The following is a 21,458-nucleotide window of genomic DNA, read 5'->3' as shown; positions in this document are numbered from 1 at the left end:
TCCTATATAAATGTTGACTTAAGAGGCCAATTCACAATATAATATTGTGAACAAGTCTAACAAATTTAAAAATTGATAACATAGTTTTTATCTTATCAGTTTTTAAATTATTATTATATATTTTAATTTTAATGTACAATTTAAATTATATACTAATTTGAGTTTGGGTCCGAAAAATTATTTTTGGACCAGTTTTAGGCCGAATGGAGCTTCAATACCCTTGAAGGGGGCGGGGGGCAGGGCGGATGGAATGTCCGCACCCGCCCCCACCTCTCGGGGGCAAGGTGCGGAGCTAGAAACACCACCCCTTGCATATGCAGGGGGCAGGATGCGGGGAAGGGTGACCCCGCCACCACATATGTGGGTATCACCCCTATAGTGTTTTGGATTAGATTCAGATCAACCATGAACCAGCCTCGTTGGGTTGATTTGACTTGATTTATGATAGCATATAAACAATTGTAAGTGCATTTTTCCGACTAAATAAAATGGCAAGAAATCGTTGATGCTCATTCAAATTGGATTTCAACCATTATTTAGGGTATGTTTGGAATCTTTTGATGTCAAATCCATTTTAATCTATCTAATGGGCACCAAGATGGAGCTAGTCTTAAAGATCATTTGCAAGTTTCAGATAGGTCAATTACAATGTCAATAGCTAAGAAGATCAAAAAAGCAATATAAGGATTGGTGCAATCTACTTGGGATGGAGCTAGCAAGAGCCCAACACACAAGATGAGCTTTAAAAAAAAAAAAACCAGTTTTGATCCACGTGATACAAGCTATGAAAGAGCAACATAAATTAGGGCCTATTATTATGTTTATGTGATTAAAGGCATTAGACTTGTTTATTTCATTAAAGAGATTTATTTTATTAGTTATAAGAATTAGTCTAGAATAATTGGGCTTGATGATGTTTGGCTCACATGTATTTTATTTTGTTGAACTAAGGTTTCAAGAAATTACTGTAGCTGCGGCACTATTCATTCAGGGGTAGTTTTGGAAGAAAGGACTTTATTTTGGTTAGGGTTTTAATTAGGTTTTGGTTTAAATACTCTTTGTAACCTCATTTTAACTAGTTTTATGAAACTTGATGAATTTATTCATTATGAGTTGAGTTTATCTCCTCTTGTTCTTGAATAAACTTTTGAACTTATCAAAGACAAATCACAAACTTGTGGCGTTCGTCCTTATAATTTAGGTTATTGAGACAAGTTCTTCAATGTGTCTAGATTTTCATATAATCTAGGTTATTGAAGCGAGTTCCTCAACGGGTCTAAATTTTCCATTGGCTTGATTTTGGTTTTTTTGGGTGAGTTTTCAAATTGATTGTGGGTTCAAGAGATTCTATTCCCACGGGTTCATATCATTTGGTATAAGAGCAAAGTTTCCAATTAGGTCTGATTCTATTTTTTAATTCTTGCATTTTAGGGCTTCATTGTTCTAGGGTTGTAAGAAACAAAAAAATAAAAAAAACAAAAACAAAAACAAAATGTAGGCTGCCAAAATTCTTAGGGTTTTTGGTATGGCTGAAATTTGTATCACCTAGGGTTTCAAAATTCTAGGGTTTCTTGCATCTCTAAGTTTGTCAATTACTTGGAGTGCCGTTCCATTTACTCTCTTTTACTTTATTGTCAATTTTTGTGTGCTTGAATTCAATTACTTGATTTTCACAATTAAATATTGTTGTTTGTGATTGAATTAGAGAAAATAAGAGAAAAGAAAAGAAAAGAAAAAAATGGTACCATATTCAAAGGTTGCTACATATTTACAATAAAGAGAAAGAAATATATTTGTTGATTGAGTTTTATCATCAAATGGGCTGAATACATCTTTCTAGTTAGTATCTTGTTTTATAATTACTCTTTCCCTCGTATAAATACCTTGAGTCTCGTGTCATTTTATTCCTTTCTTGTTTCTTGAACCTATTGCTGGTTGGAATAATAATACAAGGTTGTATTGTTTTGATTTAGTTCAACTAGTTCTTAAAGAACTTAAGCAAAAAAACTATTGAGGTAAAATTCAAGAGAGTGTGAAACTATTATAAAAAAAAATACAATTAAGAGTGAAACACGAGTGGAGTGTCATTATTCGAGTGTAAACACGTAAGGGAGTGTGAGGTTTTTCAGTAACATTCTTTTTGTGCAGCACATTACGATGTCTCATATGAGTGACTTATAGCCAGAGGAGATGGCAGATAACTTATTCTTTGTGTTGCAAGTCATGAAACAACAGTTTGAGCAGTTAAACTTGGTGTTGGGTGAAGTGTGAGAAATGATGGATCAACAAGATGCAGTGTGTAGAAAACTACAAGGTGCGATAGATATGAAGAGGCATGACCCAAGTGTCGAACATAAGTATAAGAATGAAGAGTATGGTGAGTCTCTTGTTGTTAGGCGTGCTCTCAATACACAAATTAAGATGGATGATACAGAGTAGCAGAGCGAGAATATTTTTCATACTAGATGCCACATCTACAACAATGTATGTAGTATGATTATTGATGGAAGGAGTTGTATTAATGTGGCTAGCACTACTTTAGTTGAGAAATTGAATTTACCTACCTTAAAACACCATAAACCATACAAGTTGCAGTGGTTGAGTGATTGTGGGGAGGTTAGGGTAAATAAGCAAGTACTAATTGTTTTTTCAATTGAAAAATACCAGGATGTGGTGTTTTGTGATGTAGTGCCTATGTATGGTGGCCATATTTTGTTGGGGAAGCTGTGGCAGTATGATAGGAAGGTGATCCATGATGGGTTAAGGAACATGTACAGTTTTTAAAAAGGATGTAAAAATAATCAAATTTGCTCTTTTAACTCCAACACAGGTCCATGAGGACCAACCAAAGTTGAAAAGTGAGATTAAAAAAAAAAAAAAAGTGTAAAAATAAGTATGGGATTGAGGAAAAAAGAAATAGTGAGACTGAAAGGAAAGAAAAAAAAATGAGAGAGAAAAAAGATGAGAGTGAGGCTGAAACCTCAAGAAAAAAAAAAGAATAAGTTGAAAAATAATTGAGGCCGAGAGTTCAAAAAAAGATGAGAGTGAAAGAAAAAAAGAGAGTAAAAAGAAAAAAGTTAGTGAGGAAAAAAATGAATGAGGTCGAAACATCAAGAGAAAGAGAGAGTGAAAAAGAAAATAGAGATGTGGCTGAGAGTCAAGAAAAAAGAGTGGAGTCAAGAGAGGAAAAAGAAATAGAGATTGCATAGAAAAACAGAAAAACAAAAGTGAGCTTTTATGCCAAGGCAAGCTTTTATACTAACGAATTTAACGACTCTTTTCCTAGTGTTGTTTCTTTATTGCAGGGATGTGAGGTCATGATTCCTAACGGTGTGTTTAGTGGATTGCCACCCACTAGAGAGATAGAACATTACATTGATTTTGTATCAGGTGCGACAATTCCTACCCGACCTTTCTTTAAAGAACATGAGTTATTGACGCACTTGAAGGGACAAAGTAAGTTGAATAGAATACATGCCAAGTGGGTGCAATTCATTGAGACATTTCCTCATGTAATTAAGTATACACAAGGTAAGGAAATTTTTGTAGTTGATGTTTTAGCAAGAAGGTATGTCCTTGTCATCATTTTAGATACAAAGTTATTGAGACTTGAATATGATAAGAAATTGTACGTTAATGATTATGGCTTGACTAGTGTGTATGGAGTACGTGAGAAAGCATCGTTTGGTCAGTTCTATAGACTAGATTGGTATTTGTTTAAAGAGAATAGACTTTGTAGGCTTACTAGTCTTATGCATGAGTTGCTTGTGCATGAATTTGGTTTGATGGATCATTTTGGTGTAAAAAAGATTTTAGACGTGTTGCATGAATGTTTGTGGGAGTATCATTTGCCAATCATTGACTTGATGCATGAATATTTGTGAGAGTATCATTTGTCTTTCATTGAATTTGCATATAATTGGAGTGGTCATTTTGGTATAAAGAAGATTTTAGACGTGTTGCATGAACGTTTGTGGAAGTATCATTTGCTAATCATTGACTTGTTGCATGAACACTTGTGAGAGTATCATTTGTCTTTCATTGAATTTGCATATAATTGGAGTGGTCATTTTAGTGTAAAGAAGATTTTAGACGTGTTGCATGAACTTTTGTGGGAGTATCATTTGTCATTCATTAACTTGTTGCATAAACGTTTGCGGGAGTATCATTTACCTTTCATTGAGTTTGCATATAATTGGAGTGATCATTTTGGTATAAGGAAGACTTTAGATGTATTTCATGAATATTTGTGGTAGTATTGTTTACCATTTATTGAGTTTACATATAATTGGAGTGTTCATGCTACTACTAAATTTTCACCTTTTGATATTGTTTATAAACTTAGTCTATTTACTCATTTAGATTTAATGCCCTTACCTGTTGATGATAGGAGTAGCTTGGATGGATTCTTCCAAATTCTTGAACAAATTAATAATAATGTATATCGAGTGGAGCTTCCAGGTAAGTATCATATTTCTGCTATTTTTAATGTTACTAACATTTTTCCCTTTAATGCAGGTGGAGATTCGAGATCGAATCCTTTTGAGGAGAGGGGGAATGATGGGCACCAAAATGAACCTAGTCTTAAAGATCCTTTGCAAGTTCTAGATGAGCCAATTATAAGGTCAAGAGCCAAGAAGATCAAGGAAGTAATGCAACGATTGATGCAATCCACTTAGGATGAAGCTAGCAAGAGCTAAACACACAAGATGGGCTTTAAGGAAGAATGAACCAGTTTTGATCCACGTGATACAAGTTATGGAAGAGTGCAATATAAATTAGGGCATATTATTATGTTTATGTGACTAAAGGCCTTGGACTTGTTTATTTCATTAAATGAGCTTATTTTATTAGTTATAGGAATTAATCTAGAATAATTAGGCTTGAGGATACTTGGCCCACATATGTTGTATTTTGTTGAACTAAGGTTTCAAGAAGTTACTGTAGCCACGTTACTGTAGCCGCGATAGTATTCATTCAGGAGTAGTTTTGGAAGAAATGACTTTATTTTGGTTAGGATTTTAATTAGGTTTTGTTTTAAATACTCTTTGTAACCTTATTTTAATTAGTTTTATGAAATTTGATTAATGTATTCATTGTGAGTTGAGTTTATCTCCTCTTGTTCTTGAATGAATTTTTGAACTTATTAAGAACAAATCACAACCTTTATGATGTTCTTTCTTATAATTTAGGTTCTTGAGACAGGATCTTCAACAGGTTTTAATTTTTCATTGGCTTGATGTTGGCTTTCTTGGGTAAGTTTTCAAATTGATTGTGGGTTCAAGGGATTACATTCCCACTGGTTCATATCACTATCTCAAATCAATCATTGATGAGATTTATTACTTTTTTAACTTTCTATAAAAAGTTAAATATAGTTCAACCTAGTTCATATATTCAAACATATATTTCAACCTACTTCATATATTTACATACATCTCAATGAGACAATACTATTTATAGATCAATTCAGATTATCTGAGATTATTTGAGTGTCCAAATGCAGTCTTAGACCCCCGACTCTATTAAAAGATCTACTAGATCCGTAAACAACTAATACTAATAGCTTAAGGTGAATTCAACCTTAATTTGAGTCCAAGATTTAGTACATGTCAAATTATGTTGGTGGAGTAAGTAGTTGATATACCTTTGATTTTGGTCATGCGTTATGTGAGTATATTGTTGAGGAAAACCGAGCACTGCTGTTCCTTTTCTTTTACATTCGATTCTCAGCTGGCGTCTACTGAACCCCAAGTTTGATTTACAAATTATTTCCCCACTTCGAGGTAAGTTATGTAATGAGTATATAATGAGGAAAGTTACGTCCTCACTTGAATAGTGACATGAGATGAGATGAATTGAAATAATTTATGAATAGTAATGAGATTATTAGTTGAAATTAGATGAGATGAGATGAGCTGTAATGATTTCATCTCACCTCTGTATCCAAACGAGTGGTTGTTTTTGTGAGACAGTTGAGATGGTCAGTGTTCACCATTTTGTTGTTTCTGTGAGGATAATAAAGGCAACAAAATCGTTTAGATCTAAACAAATTTTGTGTATGATCATCTTTTTCAAATGATAGATAAATAAAAAAAAGTCATTGTCTAAGGCTCTATTTGAATTCAAAGATGAGATGAAATGAGTTGAGATGGTTTGTAAATAGTAGTGAGATTGTTGAGATGAGTTGAGATGAGATGGTTTTTGAAAATTTTGTGTGTTTAGATTGAAAGTGAGATGAGATGATTTTAACTTTTTGGAAATGAGATAGATGTGGATCCCACAAATTATTGCATATTGTTTGTAATGATTTTGTTTTATTTATAAATATATTTATAAATAAGTAATAATAATTTATAAATTACCTACCCAATTTTTATTTTTTATAATATATTTCATAATAATATTATAAGATGACAATATTTTTTTCTAGCCAAATTATTTTGTAAAATATCAAATTGGAAATTTAATTATTTCGAAAATCATTAAATAATTATTTTATATATATAAAATAATTTTTTATAAATAACTTGTGCTTAAAGTGGCGGTGGGTGAAGGGGTGCGTGAAGGGTGGGTGAGGGGCTGAGGGGTTTTCATTACACCCATGAGAAAACAGTCCCTTCTAAAAAGCAAAAACTAACGGTCAAGAGGTATTTTGTCGTATATGAAACAGATGAGATGCATTTTACTATACCATTTGAATTGGAGATGGTTTTACCGTACGGGATATCTCCAAATCCAAACCGGGGCTAAGGCTATGTTTGGGTAGTGAGAATATCTGAGAAGTGTTGAGAATATTTGTGAATAGTTATGAGTAGAGATTGAAGTGAGTTTGTGGGTCCCATTGAGAGTATTTTGAGTTGTTTGGATGTGTGAAGTATGTTGAGTTGTTGACTTTTGTATAGGTAGTTGAAAAAGGTGTGGGACCCATAAATATTATAGTGATTTTATTTTTAGTAATAAATATTATAGTGATTTTATTATCTTAATAAATATTGTAGTGATTTTATTTTATTTTTATATATAATAATGATAAATATTATAATGATTTTATTTTTAATTTATATATAATAGTGATAAATATTATAATGATTTTATTTTTATATATATAATAGTAATAAATATTATAGTAATTTTATTTTTTATTTATATATTATAGTGATTTTATTTTTTATTTATGTATAATAGTGATAAATATTATAGTGATTTTATCTTTTATTTACATATAATAGTGATAAATATTTTAGTGATTTTATGTTTTATTTATATATTATAGTGATTTTATATTTTATTTATATATAATAGTGATAAATATTATAGTGGTTTTTGGAAAGATTTTGGTATGAAGATGGTTCATTGCGTTTAGCATGTGGAGTATTTCTAATAGTACGAGAATACTTGGAAAGTGTTGAGGTATGTTGGCTACCCAAACGTAGCCTAAGTTAGCAAAGTTGAAGCTTTTTTTTTTCTTAAAAAAAAAAAATCAAAATAGAGATACAAGAAGATGGGATAGGGTGCTCCATACAAAAATCTCATCACGGTAATTACAATGCTCAAAGAGAGAGGAGGAAAAAAAAAAAAAAAAAAAAAAAAAACAACATACCAAGAGTTTGGGTCCATGTATCGAGCAAATGAGGGAATCGGCAAAGGCGGTTTGCATTGATCCTACAAGTGGATCAATTGGTTGTGGCTTCAAACCATAACCGATAAGTGGCAATACTAATTAATTATTCTAGTGCATTTTTATAGAAGAATTCTACTTTCACTGTCTCTATATTCTTGTTCGAAAAAAGCAAAAAGATAGCCAGATGGTTAGAGACGAAACATTCTAGTGTATTTGAGCGCAATAAAAGTTTACATCACCCCTTGATAAAGTCCTTCTCTCTCTCTCTAGTAGTCTTTGGAAAAGTTCAGATAGTCTTGCAAATGAACATTTATCTTATGCTAATAGTAGAATAAGAAGCGAAATTTTCAATACATGACCGTGTGATGATCCCGTAGTGATGTTTTTCTTTTAAAATTAAATTATCTCAAGCATGCATCATCAGGTTTGTAAAATATTAAAAGCAAGCCACAGTTTTAACCTAGAATGAGCTCCAGAAGATGAACATTAGATAGTCTGCTCACTGCCTCGTTTGTTTTCGTAAATGAGATGAGTTGAAATAAAAGTTAAAAATTGAATAAAATATTGTTAGAATGTATTTTTTAATATTATTTTTATTTTAAGATTTGAAAAAGTTGAATTGTTTATTTTATTTTATTTGGAAATTTGAGAAAATTGTAATAACTAAATGAAATGAATTGAGAAACTTGAATTCAAGTTATTGGATGGCCTTGCCGATTCCGACAACCTAGCTGACTTGATTCTTGGGAAGAGTCTTGTCCTGACCTACTTTCATTCCTGCCTTTGATTCATTTCTAGTGTTTTCTTCTTTCATCCAACTTATTTTTCCATTCAAGTTGAGAAACAATAACCACACCAATGTTAAGTAATTTTGACAATCGCAAACACAATGCTATCTTTGCAAAACGAAAACTGAACTTGCACACGCCAATTTCAGCTCTGTGTCTGTGTTCACATAACGAAAAATGTACGTGAATATGGTCTTTCGAATATATAACACGTTTCAAGATATATGAAACTGAGATCCTTTTCAATTGTTAGATCGAATTGCATAATTCAATACTCATAAAGATAGACACAATATTAAATGCTGACGTCGGATCTAAACTATCCAAAAAACTGTATACAAACAATATCAACTACTATAGAGTCCCTTCGTCTCTAATTATCTCAAAAAATTACTATAGACACAAAAATATTATATAAAATAAATCTACAAACTGACGTGATTTATAGAATCCGTTAGATCTAATTTATAATAAAAATAACTTTACAATCTGACATACCACATTAACTTACATCAGTTTATAGATTTATTTTTATATAATCTCTTTGTAACTAAAATATTTTCCTTCCAAATAACTTTACACTAAAATCTTCCTGGCCCATGGATAATAAATTTTAGGAAGCCCATCCACAAAAAAAAAAAAAAAAAAAAAAAAAAAAAAACTTGTTGTAGATATGGTGAGAAAGCCCAAAAGAATGATCCAAGACAAGTGGCGCTCTAACATCCTTACCAATATTCAAATTCCAATGGCTTGAATCTGAATCCATCTGCTACCTAATCTTACTGATCTATCTACACGTCTTGATTTTTCTTTCTTTTGATGGCAATAAGACGTGGCCCTATAGTTATGAACTTATGACAGCATGATTATCTTTTTATTTTTTATTTTAATTATTATCTCAAGAGACGTTACATTTTAGGAGCATTTGTTGCACCAAATCCATGTAGTAGGTTCTCGAGGTGGCAATTTCATGAGCCATTCATGGCCCCATTCTTTTCAATACCTTCATTTCACTTTCTTTCACGAGTTATGTTACTCATCATTCTTATATTATATATTAAAATAAATAAAAAAATAAAAATAAATATATGATATAAAGATGACAAATATAATTTCTCTTTTTCAATTGTAATATTAGATACAGTCTTAAAGTATGTAATACTTGTACATGCATTTTAAAAAAATATAGAGTTTACTATTAAAAAAATAATTTTTTTATGTAAATCTTAAATTTATTATTATTTTTAAATGAATGAAGCGTATCACAATAAATATATTTTCATTTAAAATATACGCCGTTAGTGGGATTTCTTTCCTCTTCTACGTCAAACATTTGTTAATATTTGACCTTTCTATGTTGATTTTTTTGCAATAAATTAATGGCTCAAATTAAGGAGTGACAAAGGAAAGAAATCTTTAAAAAAATGCTATCAAAGAAAAAAAGTTAATAAAAGAAATATTAATTTATTCTAAATAAAATACAATTATAGGCTTATTCAAAAAGAACTCCAAGAATTATGATGGAATATTCTCAAAAACACTGTCCCTAGTCATATTACAGCTATTTCGGAGGTTTTAATAATAATTGAAAAAAAAAAAGTCTAAAATATTATCCAAACTAAATTGGTCGGTTTAGTCCAAGTCAAAAAATACCCATGCAACGTGATCCCTTTTATGTTACGAATTTATTTATTGCATTGTCCCCACAAATATAGTTTTTTTAGTTATTTTATTAAATAAGTTACCTCTTTTAGACCAACCAACAATACTAGAGAAAAAAGTTTTAGCCACGTGGCGGAACACCGTCCACTGAATCATAAGCCGACACGTTGCCTCCTAGTACACGTGGCAAAAATTTATTTTGTGACCCTACTTGACCGTTTTGACTTTACGGCTCATTTCGCTTACCAAAACGAGGATTATATTGTATATTACTAATTTAAACAGAAAGACAACCTATGAGAACGCCACGTTTCAAAGTTTCGGTGTACGTGCCTCAAGTTCGTGGGAGTTTCGCGTGCAGCGGTTAGAAGCCACTGGCTCTGCACTCTCTAGTGGTTTGGTCAGCAGCGGTAGTTAACCAGTAAATATGCATTTTTTTTTTAAATATTTAAATTTCTAAAAATTATGAGATTCATATGGGGTGTAACGGCCAAGGTCTAGTCTGATTTTAGATAAAATTTAAGATCGAATTGATATGTATCAGTTTTGTATCTTTTAAAATTGATTATGCATTTGTTACATTTTTAAACTGGTACGTTCGATTTTACGAGTTTTCAATCTGGTTCGATCCAGTTTTAATAAAATAAAAATTTATCATAAAAAAATCTGTTTATACAAAAAAAAAAAAAAACCTGTTTAAAAAAATTTACTATGTAAAAGAAATTTTACTATAAAAAAACTGTAAGTATCAACTTTAATAAGAATAATTCTTTTATTTAAAAAAATGGTGGTGGATAAAATGACATATCTCAGATGTTCTAAAACAAAATAAGCAAACTGAAGTAAATATAGTACGGAAATAATGAAACTTAAAAAATACTATAATGAGTATCAATGTATCATTATTCACTGTCTAATGAGGTAAACCATAAGTATAGACTATGACATCCAGAATTGACAACTTCATACATGTCTATTAACTCTTGTGCAATACTTGTGCGACATTTTGTATGCAATCTCAAGAGGTTGTGATGATTAAGGAAAAAAAAAGCAGTGGGTAGTATTTAGAACAACAAGAAGAATTTAACCGGAATTCAAGAAGCTAGAAGAGAGAATAGAAAAAAAAAATAGTATTATATATAATTATAATTTATATAATTATTTTAGAAATCGGTTTCGGACTGGACTAGTTCTGTTGGGAAAATCAACACAGCGGAAGGGATAAAAGCGGTAATAAAGAGTACACTCTACGCACTCAGTGACACCAAGAATTTAACGTGGTTCGGCAACTGCCTACATCCACAGAAAAGAGCTTCACTATTAAATAGTGGTACACAAGAAAATATTATAGAGGAGGAGGATCACACTCCACTCAACTCAACTCAACTCTCTTCTTTTCTCTCAGAGCTTTCCAGGCTCTCTCTCTTTTCTCTTCTCTTCCTTGGGTGTATCAGAAGCTCTCGCATGGAGTTTCAATTTATAAGCGAATGTATATCGCATTACCGTGTGAATGCATTCAATAGACAGTTGGGCGCTAGGCGCTGGGCGCTGCACGCTGCAGGTTGAGAAGCAAGCAGTCATTGTTGACTGCTTGCTTGGGGCAGGGACTTCAACAATTCTCCCCCTCCATGCCCATTTACCTAGATGCTATCCATCCCAGCTATGTCTCTGCATATCTCATGCTTCTCACTTGTAACCACCTTCATCAGTATGTTCGCTGGATTCTCTTTCGTATGGATCTTCACAAGCTTCAATAGCTGTTGTTCCATCGCTTCGCGTATCCAATGATAGCGGATATCAATATGCTTGGTGCGGGAGTGGTACATTGAATTCTTGCTCAAATCTAGAGCACTTTGACTATCACAATGTACCGTGTAGTCTTCTTGATTAACTCCTAGTTCTTGGAGAAAACGCTTCATCCACAACATTTCTTTCCCAGCTTCTGCTGCGGCAATGTACTCTGCCTCAGTTGTAGATAAAGCAACACACTTCTGCAATTTAGACTGCCAAGAGACAGCTCCTCCTGCAAAAGTGAAGAGAAATCCTGAAGTAGATTTCCTGCTATCCAGATCTCTAGCCATATCTGAATCTGTATAGCCTTCCAGAACTGGTTTAGCTCTCCCAAAACACAAGCACATCTTCGATGTACCTTTTAGGTACCTGAGAATCCACTTGACTGCTTCCCAATGATCCTTTCCTGGATTTGAAAGGAATCTGCTCACCATGCCTACAGCATGAGCAATATCTGGTCTGGTACAAACCATTGCATACATCAGGCTTCCTACTGCTGAAGAGTAGGGAATTACTTCCATTTCTTCAATTTCTTTCTTTGAAGAAGGACACGAGCTCTTGCTCAACTTGAAGTGGTTAGCAAGTGGAGTATTGACTGGCTTAGCATCTCCCATGTTGAAACGTCTGATGACCCGTTCAACATATTTTTGTTGTGATAGCCACACCCTTTTGACATTCCTATCACGAACAATCTTCATGCCCAAAAGTTGCTGTGCTGGGCCTAAGTCCTTCATGTCAAAGGACTTGGATAGTTCCTTCTTTAGTTTGTTAATCTTGGACCTATCCTCACCAACGATTAACATATCATCAACATAAAGAAGGAGTATGACAAACTTGTCATCCTGGAACCTTCGAACATAGACACACTGATCTGCAACAAGTCTCTTGTAACCATGACTCATCATGAATGAGTCGAACTTCTTGTACCATTGCCTCGGCGCTTGCTTGAGGCCATAGAGACTCTTCTTTAGCTTGCAGATTAAGTGATCTTTCCCTGGAGCTTCAAACCCTTCTGGTTGCTCCATATAGATTACTTCCTCCAAATCTCCATGGAGAAAGGCTGTCTTCACATCCATCTGTTCGAGTTCCAAATTCAAGCTGGCTACCAATCTGAGTATGACTCGGATTGACATCATTTTCACCACCAGAGAAAATATCTCGTCAAAGTCGATTCCCTTCTTATGTTGGAATCCTTTGACAACCAATCTGGCCTTGTGCTTTATCAGCTTTCCTTAGCCATTTTTCTTCAGCTTGAACACCCATTTGCTCTTTAGGGCTTTCTTTCCTTCAGGAAGTTTCACCAACTCATAGGTCTGATTTTTCTGCAAAGAACTCATCTCTTCTTGCATTGCCTGCACCCATAGGCTTCTATCAGCATGAGTTTGAACTTCCTGGAAGCTCTCCGGCTCCCCCTCATCAGTAAGCAGAATATAGTCTGATTCCGGATATCTCATCGACGGAATCAGTAGGCAGCCTCTTGCCGATCTTCTTGGTTGAGTTTCATCAACCAAAGGAGGTTCATCACCATCTAACCCTTGTGGTGGTACACCAGCTGCTGGTGGAGGGGGTTCTTGCTCCCCCTGCTCAACACCCTGAGCTTCTTCTTCTGCTTCTGGATCTCGATCCTGCATATCCTCATTATCTGTGGCGAACTGTAATGGTGCAGGATGTGTATAGGAACTAAGCTCTACTGACATCGAGGAAGCTTCAGTTCCTATATGTTGGTTTTCATGGAATACAACGTCCCTACTTCTGACAATTCTCTTTGTCACTGGATCCCATAATTTGTATCCGAATTCTTCATCTCCATATCCAACAAAGATACATGGAGTTGACTTGACATCGAGCTTCTGTCTCAGCTCATTGGATACGTGTGCAAAGGCTTTGCACCCAAACACTCTCAGGTGAGAGTAAGAGACATCTTTTCCAGACCAAACCTTTTCAGGATCTTCAAATTCCAGTGGTGCGGAAGGTGATCTATTGATCAGGTAACAGGCAGCACGAACAGCTTCACCCCAGAATGGCTTTGGTAACTTAGCCATACTGAGCATGCATCTTGTTCTTTCAATGATGGTCCGATTCATTCTTTCGGCTACACCATTGTGCTGAGGGGTATATGGGACCGTCTTCTCATGTCGAATACCGCGATCAGCGCAGTATGCAGCGAACCTTTTGGAAACATATTCTCCTCCATTGTCCGTTCGCAGGCACTTCAACTTCTTTCCCTTCTCTCTTTCCACTAGGGTGTGGAAATTCTTGAAGTGCTCGAAGACCTGATCCTTTTACTTCAAAACATATACCCAGACCTTTCGTGAAGTATCATCAATGAATGTCACGAAATATCTGTTACCTCCCAATGACTCTTCTTCCATGGGACCACATACATCAGAGTGTACCAGACTCAACAACTCTGATCTTCTCTTTGTAGAGGAATTGAACGAGACTCTGCGTTGTTTGCCAAACAAACAGTACTCACAAGGGTTTAACGCTATTCCTTTGGCAACCTTGATGAGTGCCTTCTTCGCAAGCGTATCCAACCCTTTCTCACCCATGTGTCCGAGTCTCTTGTGCCACAGATTCGGTGATGCCTCGTCTTCCGCTGCATTGAGGCTATCAGTATCAATCTTCACATGGGTCTTGTATAACGTACCGCAAATATGTCCTCGGGCGACAACCATGGCACCTTGTGATAGCTTCCAAGTGCCATTGCTGAAGTAGCTGTCATAGCCCTGTCGATCAAGGGCTGTTCCCGAAATCAGGTTGAGCCGAAGGTCAGGAATGTGTCGAACATCTTTCAACACCATGGTACAACCAACGTTGGTTTTTATCTGCACTTCGCCAACTCCCACGATCTTCGAGGAACTGGCGTTTCCCATCTTTACCGTACCAAAGTATCCTGCTTTGTACGTAGTGAAAAATTCACTATGGGAAGTGGCATGGTATGATGCTGCTGTGTCTACCACCCACTCAACATCATGGCTTGCAACGTGCAGACATGTCTCGTCACTGGTGGAGAGTATTGCCACATCTCCCGACAGAGTGACAAGGGTTTCACCATCTTCTTTCTTCAGCTTACTGCTTTTACCTTACTCCTTTAAAAACTTGCGGCAGTTTTTCCTTATGTGGCCTTCTTTGCCACAATGGTAACATTTCATGTTACCCGTCTGCTGGTTCCTGCTACTGCTGGACCTTCCACGTGGTTGAGACTTCCCTCTGTTTCTGCCTCCACTTCTCCCTCTATCATCACCTCGAGGCCTTTCTTTACTCTCAGTGACAAGGACATGAGTTTGATTCATGCTTGTCTCTTTTCGTCTGGCCTCCTCATTAAACAGGGCATCCTTAACCATCGTCATGGTAAGTTTGTCATCTGGAGTAGAGTTACTGAGGGAGACCACCAGCGTCTCCCAACTATCTGGTAACGAACTGAGAAGTAGCAGAGCTTGTTCTTCATCGCCAAGATTCAGGTTGACAGATCCGAGCTGGTTAACTAGGTTTTGAAATTCGCTAGTGTGCTCGGCAACAGAGGTGTCGCTCTTCAACTTCAAGTTAACAAGCCGTCTCATCAAGAGGGCCTTGTTTCGAGCAGTCTTAGCTTGATACATATCCTCCAACTTTTTCCAGAGGCTATATGCATCTGTCTCCTGGGCCACGTGGTGAAAAACACTATGGTCAATCCATTGTCTGATCTGACCGATAGTCTTCTTGTGCATCTTTCTCCACACTTGATCCGTAACTTCATCTGGCTTCTTCCCTTCATCTTTCAAAGGGTCAGACAGATCTTTACAGTTCAATAGATCCTCCATCCGAGGCCTCCAAAGACTGTAGTTTGAGGCAGTCAGCTTTATCATGGCGCCTGATGCTGAATCCTCCATGAATTTAGACTGATTCTAAATACAAAATGCAAGTACAGGATCTTTGAAGTGGAATATCGCAAAATGGACAGCACCGTTGTGTCCGGAACGCTTGATTTTGTTGGAAACGAGTCTTGTTTCGTCAAAATCGGACTCAGATAGCACAAGGAATGAGCAAAAGAACCAAAACAGGAACACTGTCGCGCGTGTAGCACGTGGCGCGACTAAAAGCGCGTAGGCGCGTGTTCTTCACGCGCCAGAACCTCACTGGAGCGCGTGGAACGTGTAGGCGCGTGTAACTCACGCATTTTCTGGGTCAATAGAAGTGTCAGGCGAGTGAACTTCACACGCAAGGGCCTCTCTGGAGCGCGTGCGGCGCGTGCCGAGAGTGGGTGTAACGCGCTTGTTCCTCTCCTGGGCGCGTGCAGCGCGTGTCGAGAGTGGACTCACTCTCCGATCTTCAGACGGCGCGTGGGAGAGCGTGCGGCGTCCGTCCGGCCTCTAGTTTCACCGCCTTTTCTTGTCTCGATGAGACGAACACAGTGGTATGCTCAAATTTGAAAACTGAGCTACACAATAAACGAGTTTTCTGTAAAAAAAAACTCTTCCCAACAATCACTCTGATACCACTTGTTGGGGAAATCAATACAACGGAAAGGATAAAAGTGATAATAAAAGAGTACACTCTACGCACTCAGTGACACCAAGAATTTAACGTGGTTCGGCAACTGCCTACATCCACAGAAAAGAGCTTCACTATTAAATAGTGGTACACAAGAAAATATTACAGAGGAGGAGGATCACACTCCACTCAACTCAACTCTCTTCTTTTCTCTCAGAGCTCTCCAGGCTCTCTCTCTTTTCTCTTCTCTTCCTTGGGTGTATCAGAAGCTCTCGCATGGAGCTTCAATTTATAAGCGAATGTATATCGCATTGCCGTGTGAATGCATTTAATATGCATTCAATAGACAGTTGGGCGCTAGGCGCTAGGCGCTGCACGCTGGAGGTTGAGAAGCAAGCAGTCATTGTTGACTGCTTGCTTGGGGCAGGGACTTCAACAAGTTCTACCGGTTCGGGCCGGTCTGGTCTGATTTTTCGATTAAAATTTACACCCTGATAAAACTGTCGATCTCTCAATATTTATAATTTTAAATATTATGAGATTCATAACACTGTCTATCTGTCTTAATTACATAAAAGATCTTCAATAAATAAATAAAATCTTGGTGCCTAGAATCTTCTTGGCCATTTGTAAATATGTAAGTAAATCAATTCATACCGTTACAAAAAATAGAATGGTATAAGCACAATAATTATTTTAAATAATAAGATGATATATATATATATATATAAGAAAGACCTAAATTCAAACTTTAAACCAATTGATGAATTATGTACATGTATTTATATGTGTTATGAAGATGCAAAGACATGATTAATGAGTTTAAGTTTTGAGTTGTCCTCCTACTTGTGTCGGTTCTATTAAGATATTCAAACCTCAACCCAACAATGTAAAAAAAACATAATTCCCACTTACTAGGTGACTATAAGTAGCCAATTAGTTAGATTTAGAACATTTTTAATGACATAATTCAATTTTGGGACCAATAGAAAGCAAATGATCTTAAATAAAATGTCATTTTATTAACCAGACATTTATTCTTAAAATTGAGAAGAGTTGTCAAACTTTAAGACCAATTGGTGCTTTTTTTTAAAAAAAATTCTCAATATAAATACGGTTAAACCCAATTTCGCCGATTTCATTCCCAATTTTACCGATTTCATCGATACCCATTTCGGCAATTACGAGAAGATCAAAGTTGACAAATTCCATACTTTATTCTCTACATTTATTATCCTGCCCCTTCGCGGACCGCTCAATTCCTTCAATTTCTCTCTCACCGTCGGATCAGATCCCGGATCTCTCTCTCTCTCTCGTTTCAGATAAGTAATTAATTACTGGAATTTATAAAGTAACGTCGTGAGTCATCATGGGTAGAATTATAAATTTAGAACCACATTAGTCTAAGCGATGCCGTTTAATCGGTGCTCTACGTACCTTTACCTTACCGACAAGTCACAAGAACAAATATATTTAATATTTTTTATTTAATTACCATAATCTTCAACGTTACACCTAATCAAATCAACCCAAAATCCTATATAAACCCACGCCACCCCCCCAAGCTTCAAGTCCTCCACACAAAACATCCATCTCACTCTGACTGCAAACTTTTTCTTCTCAAACACATTTTCTCATCATCCAAACAAACGAACAAAACCATTTTCTTTTCTCAACTCCAAAACCTCATCCTCATTACCCTTTTTCTTCCTTAATTTCCCTAGAAAAATAAACTGTTTTTCTTCCTGACCAAACACTCTAAAAGCTAGCCTTCTGATCAAATCCGTTCACCCGGTCTTTGTTCATATCATCCTTAATTTCTCCAAAAAACCAACTTCAAATGGCTCATGACATCACCACCACCGGGCTAACCAAGGCCGCAAGCATGCCCACCAGGGCATACGTTACGTTCTTGGCAGGCAACGGGGACTACGTGAAAGGTGTGGTCGGGTTGGCAAAGGGCCTGAGAAAGGCAAAGAGTAAGTACCCACTAGTGGTGGCAATCTTGCCGGACGTGCCCGAGGAGCACCGTGACATTCTGGTGTCTCAGGGTTGCATAGTGAAGGAGATTGAGCCGGTTTACCCACCTGAGAACCAAACCCAGTTTGCCATGGCATATTACGTTATCAATTACTCCAAGCTTCGTATTTGGGAGGTATGCATGCTTTGTACAGTAGTAATTCATTTTCTAATTTTTCATGGTTTACACGTATTTTCTGCTTTATGTCACTGCTAGTTAGTTTGCGTGTGGGGTTGTGACACTTGCTCCAGGGTTTCAAGAGCCTGTGCTCTGTTCTAGATAAGGCTTGGTTTTATCTCAAATAAAAGTAGATTAGTCGGCTCGGTTCCTCATCCAGATATTGTGGAAAAAGTTTTTTCTAGAAACATATCCATTTGAAGCCAAGCTTGTCTTTCGTCAGCTTGTGCAACCAAACAATCCTTCATACTTTTGCTTTGACCACCTTTTAGCCTTTTCTTGTACATGCTCTTCCAGTGAAAGTGTGTACGAAAATATTCATGACGGCGACATACTTTTTTTGTAAAAGAAACGAAATTTATTGTTTTTTTTTTGTCCTACCTGCATGATTTTCTATATCATTGTAAGTGGTGCTTATTTTGATGTTTTGCTACGGTGGAAATTGCAGTTTGTGGAGTACAGCAAGATGATCTACCTAGACGGAGATATCCAAGTTTTTGAGAATATAGATCACCTCTTTGATCTCCCAGACAACTACTTCTATGCAGTGATGGATTGCTTTTGTGAGAAAACATGGAGCCACAGTCCACAATACAAGGTTGGCTACTGCCAGCAGTGCCCAGACAAGGTCAAGTGGCCTGCTGAGTTAGGCCCCAAGCCTCCCCTCTACTTCAATGCTGGCATGTTTGTGTATGAACCCAACATGACCGCATACCATGACCTCCTCAGGACACTCAAAACTACCCCTCCTACCCCTTTTGCTGAGCAGGTAATTCTCAAAACTTCATGACTCAGGAGTGGTTTTTAGTTGATCAAATCAATTATCAAACCCAAAAATATATTTATGCTTCTTTCAGGACCTTCTGAACATGTTCTTTAGGGATGTTTACAAGCCAATCCCTCCAGTTTACAACCTTGTCCTGGCCTTGATGTGGCGCCACCCAGAGAACATCGAGCTTGACAAGGTCAAAGTTGTTCACTACTGTGCTGCTGTGAGTATCCACTTTTTTTTTATGAGAACAATCCCAGAGTTTTGTATACACTACTGTTGTTTCTAGGAACGATAGTCTTCTAACGGTGAATTTGGTTGGTTCTTTAGGGGTCAAAGCCATGGAGGTATACTGGGGAGGAACGGAACATGGACAGGGAAGACATCAAGATGCTGGTGAAGAAATGGTGGGACATATACAACGATGAGTCATTGGACTACAAGAATACCGTGCCTGCAGGAGAGGCTGGAGCAGGGGATGAACAGAAGAACCTGCAAGCATTTTTTCCGGCGCTTTCCGATGCTGATGTCGTTAACCACGTTTCAGCCCCATCCGCCGCTTAGTGCTTGTGTAGGTTTTATTTTGTTGAAGGGTTGGTTTTGGTCTTTCTGTTTTTTAAGTGGAAGACCTTCCTATACATGTAACTTGTAAGTAATATTGTATCGGTTGGTTTTGGTCTTCTTTATTTTTAAGTAGAAGACCTTCCTATTATTTTTTTCATTAGGATTGTTAAAGACTTTTGGGTCCTGCTTGCCATTCCTTGGCCATTGTTTGGGTTTCTTCATATTTTCTGTTTTATCAGATACAAATATTTAAGTATCTGTGATGTTGCTCTCTCTCTCTCTCTCTCTCTAAGAAAAGTTTGAAGCATATTTGTAACTCCCAAGTTCAACTCAATTGCAATATTGTGAAGTTCAAATAGCAAAGGACAGTCCAGACTCCATAACCCAACAACAGGTACCATTAGATTCTAAAATGCTTCTTCATAAAACTAAATTTCAGTAGGTTAAAACAATGAAAATATAAAATACTTGGCATAATTGGGTAACTAAAGATACTCAAAAGTACCAGTCCACACTCATATGAGGCTTACTAGATATGCAAGACTTAGACCGCAATAAATATCTCCAGCTTCATGCATGCATAAATTTTTCACCTTGAAATCTCCTAGATCACAACCTCAGCAAAGCTTGAGATGACACAACACTACTAGCAAAAACTTAACACAGTAACTAACAAACGTTGGTGATCGGATGAGGCTTGAGAGATTACCAACACGTTATTGCGTGACTAATTATCGAGTTTCTTGTATATAATTAACGCCTACTATAAAGCAGCCTTAATAATTGCAGTGTTTGATCCATTGTATGTTGTTAAATCAAAATTAATTACCGGTAAGTGATTCGGAAGCCCAACTTTTTGTATTTTCCATGGAACCAGTCACTGAACTTTTTGTTTCAAAACTCACTTTCTGTGTTTTTATACCTTTCAATGAACTATAGAGATTATTTAGCATCTTCGTTTTCTTTATGTTTATGTCTGGGTGTGTATGTATTAGTAGAGATTCTTGAATGAAGCCTTTGAGAAACTCAGCAGTGAGCATGCATAGAAAGATATGGATGAAAATGACAATGTGATTGTTTTGTAGGTTTGCGTACAACAATGTATTTAGGTATGAATGTAAGTGAAGGAGAAGGTCACATTTATAAAACCTTAAGACCTTGCAATGTTTCGAAAGTACATGTTGCAGGCAATGGTTCAAAACAACGGGATGGATATAAAGCCAGCCCATGAAGGTAGGCCATGAAGTATAAATTTCAACCATCCACCTATACAACTTTGCTAAGAAAATGCAGGTTTTTATTTTTAATTTTTTTTATTTTGTAAATGCGGGTAATGTTAAAAGTATCTGAATCTTGATTTTTTTTTTTCATTATTTACTTCCTTTGCTGAGAGATCTAAGATTGCAAACATTCCATTTTATTGGACCTAGCACAAGTAGGGCCTTGACTTAGGTGGGCATGAAAATAAGAGCTGGTTCCTTCCATCTTTCAGGCGGTAGGATATATTGATTGAGTTATGAATCCTAATAAGAGGAGATCAAGAATCTATATATTAATGATTATAATTATTCAATTCTAATTTCAATTTTA

The 21,458-nt window shown here is 36.2% G+C and overlaps 1 protein-coding gene across 1 annotated transcript; it reads left to right on the top strand.

The window, feature by feature from the left end:
* Positions 1 to 17,916: 17,916 nt before the first annotated feature.
* On the top strand, positions 17,917 to 20,125 carry LOC121261924 (galactinol synthase 2-like). The gene is made up of 4 exons (XM_041164338.1): positions 17,917 to 18,493; positions 18,984 to 19,304; positions 19,393 to 19,527; positions 19,635 to 20,125. Exons 1-4 carry the CDS (start codon positions 18,179 to 18,181, stop codon positions 19,866 to 19,868), a joined length of 1,005 nt encoding a protein of 334 aa, XP_041020272.1. The 5' UTR covers positions 17,917 to 18,178; the 3' UTR covers positions 19,869 to 20,125.
* The last annotated feature ends 1,333 nt before the right edge of the window (positions 20,126 to 21,458 follow it).

This window comes from Juglans microcarpa x Juglans regia, chromosome 4S (genome assembly GCF_004785595.1).
Source record: "Juglans microcarpa x Juglans regia isolate MS1-56 chromosome 4S, Jm3101_v1.0, whole genome shotgun sequence".
Classification (NCBI taxonomy): domain Eukaryota; kingdom Viridiplantae; phylum Streptophyta; class Magnoliopsida; order Fagales; family Juglandaceae; genus Juglans; species Juglans microcarpa x Juglans regia.
This window is presented reverse-complemented; position numbering and strand designations above follow the sequence as displayed.

Excerpts from the sequence above, each read along its gene's own strand:
- LOC121261924 (XM_041164338.1), top strand. The coding sequence starts at position 18,179 with ATGGCTCATGACATCACCACCACCGGGCTAACCAAGGCCGCAAGCATG. Across the intron at positions 18,494-18,983 it reads CCAAGCTTCGTATTTGGGAG|TTTGTGGAGTACAGCAAGAT; the intron begins GTATGCATGCTT and ends TGGAAATTGCAG. Across the intron at positions 19,305-19,392 it reads CTACCCCTTTTGCTGAGCAG|GACCTTCTGAACATGTTCTT; the intron begins GTAATTCTCAAA and ends TGCTTCTTTCAG.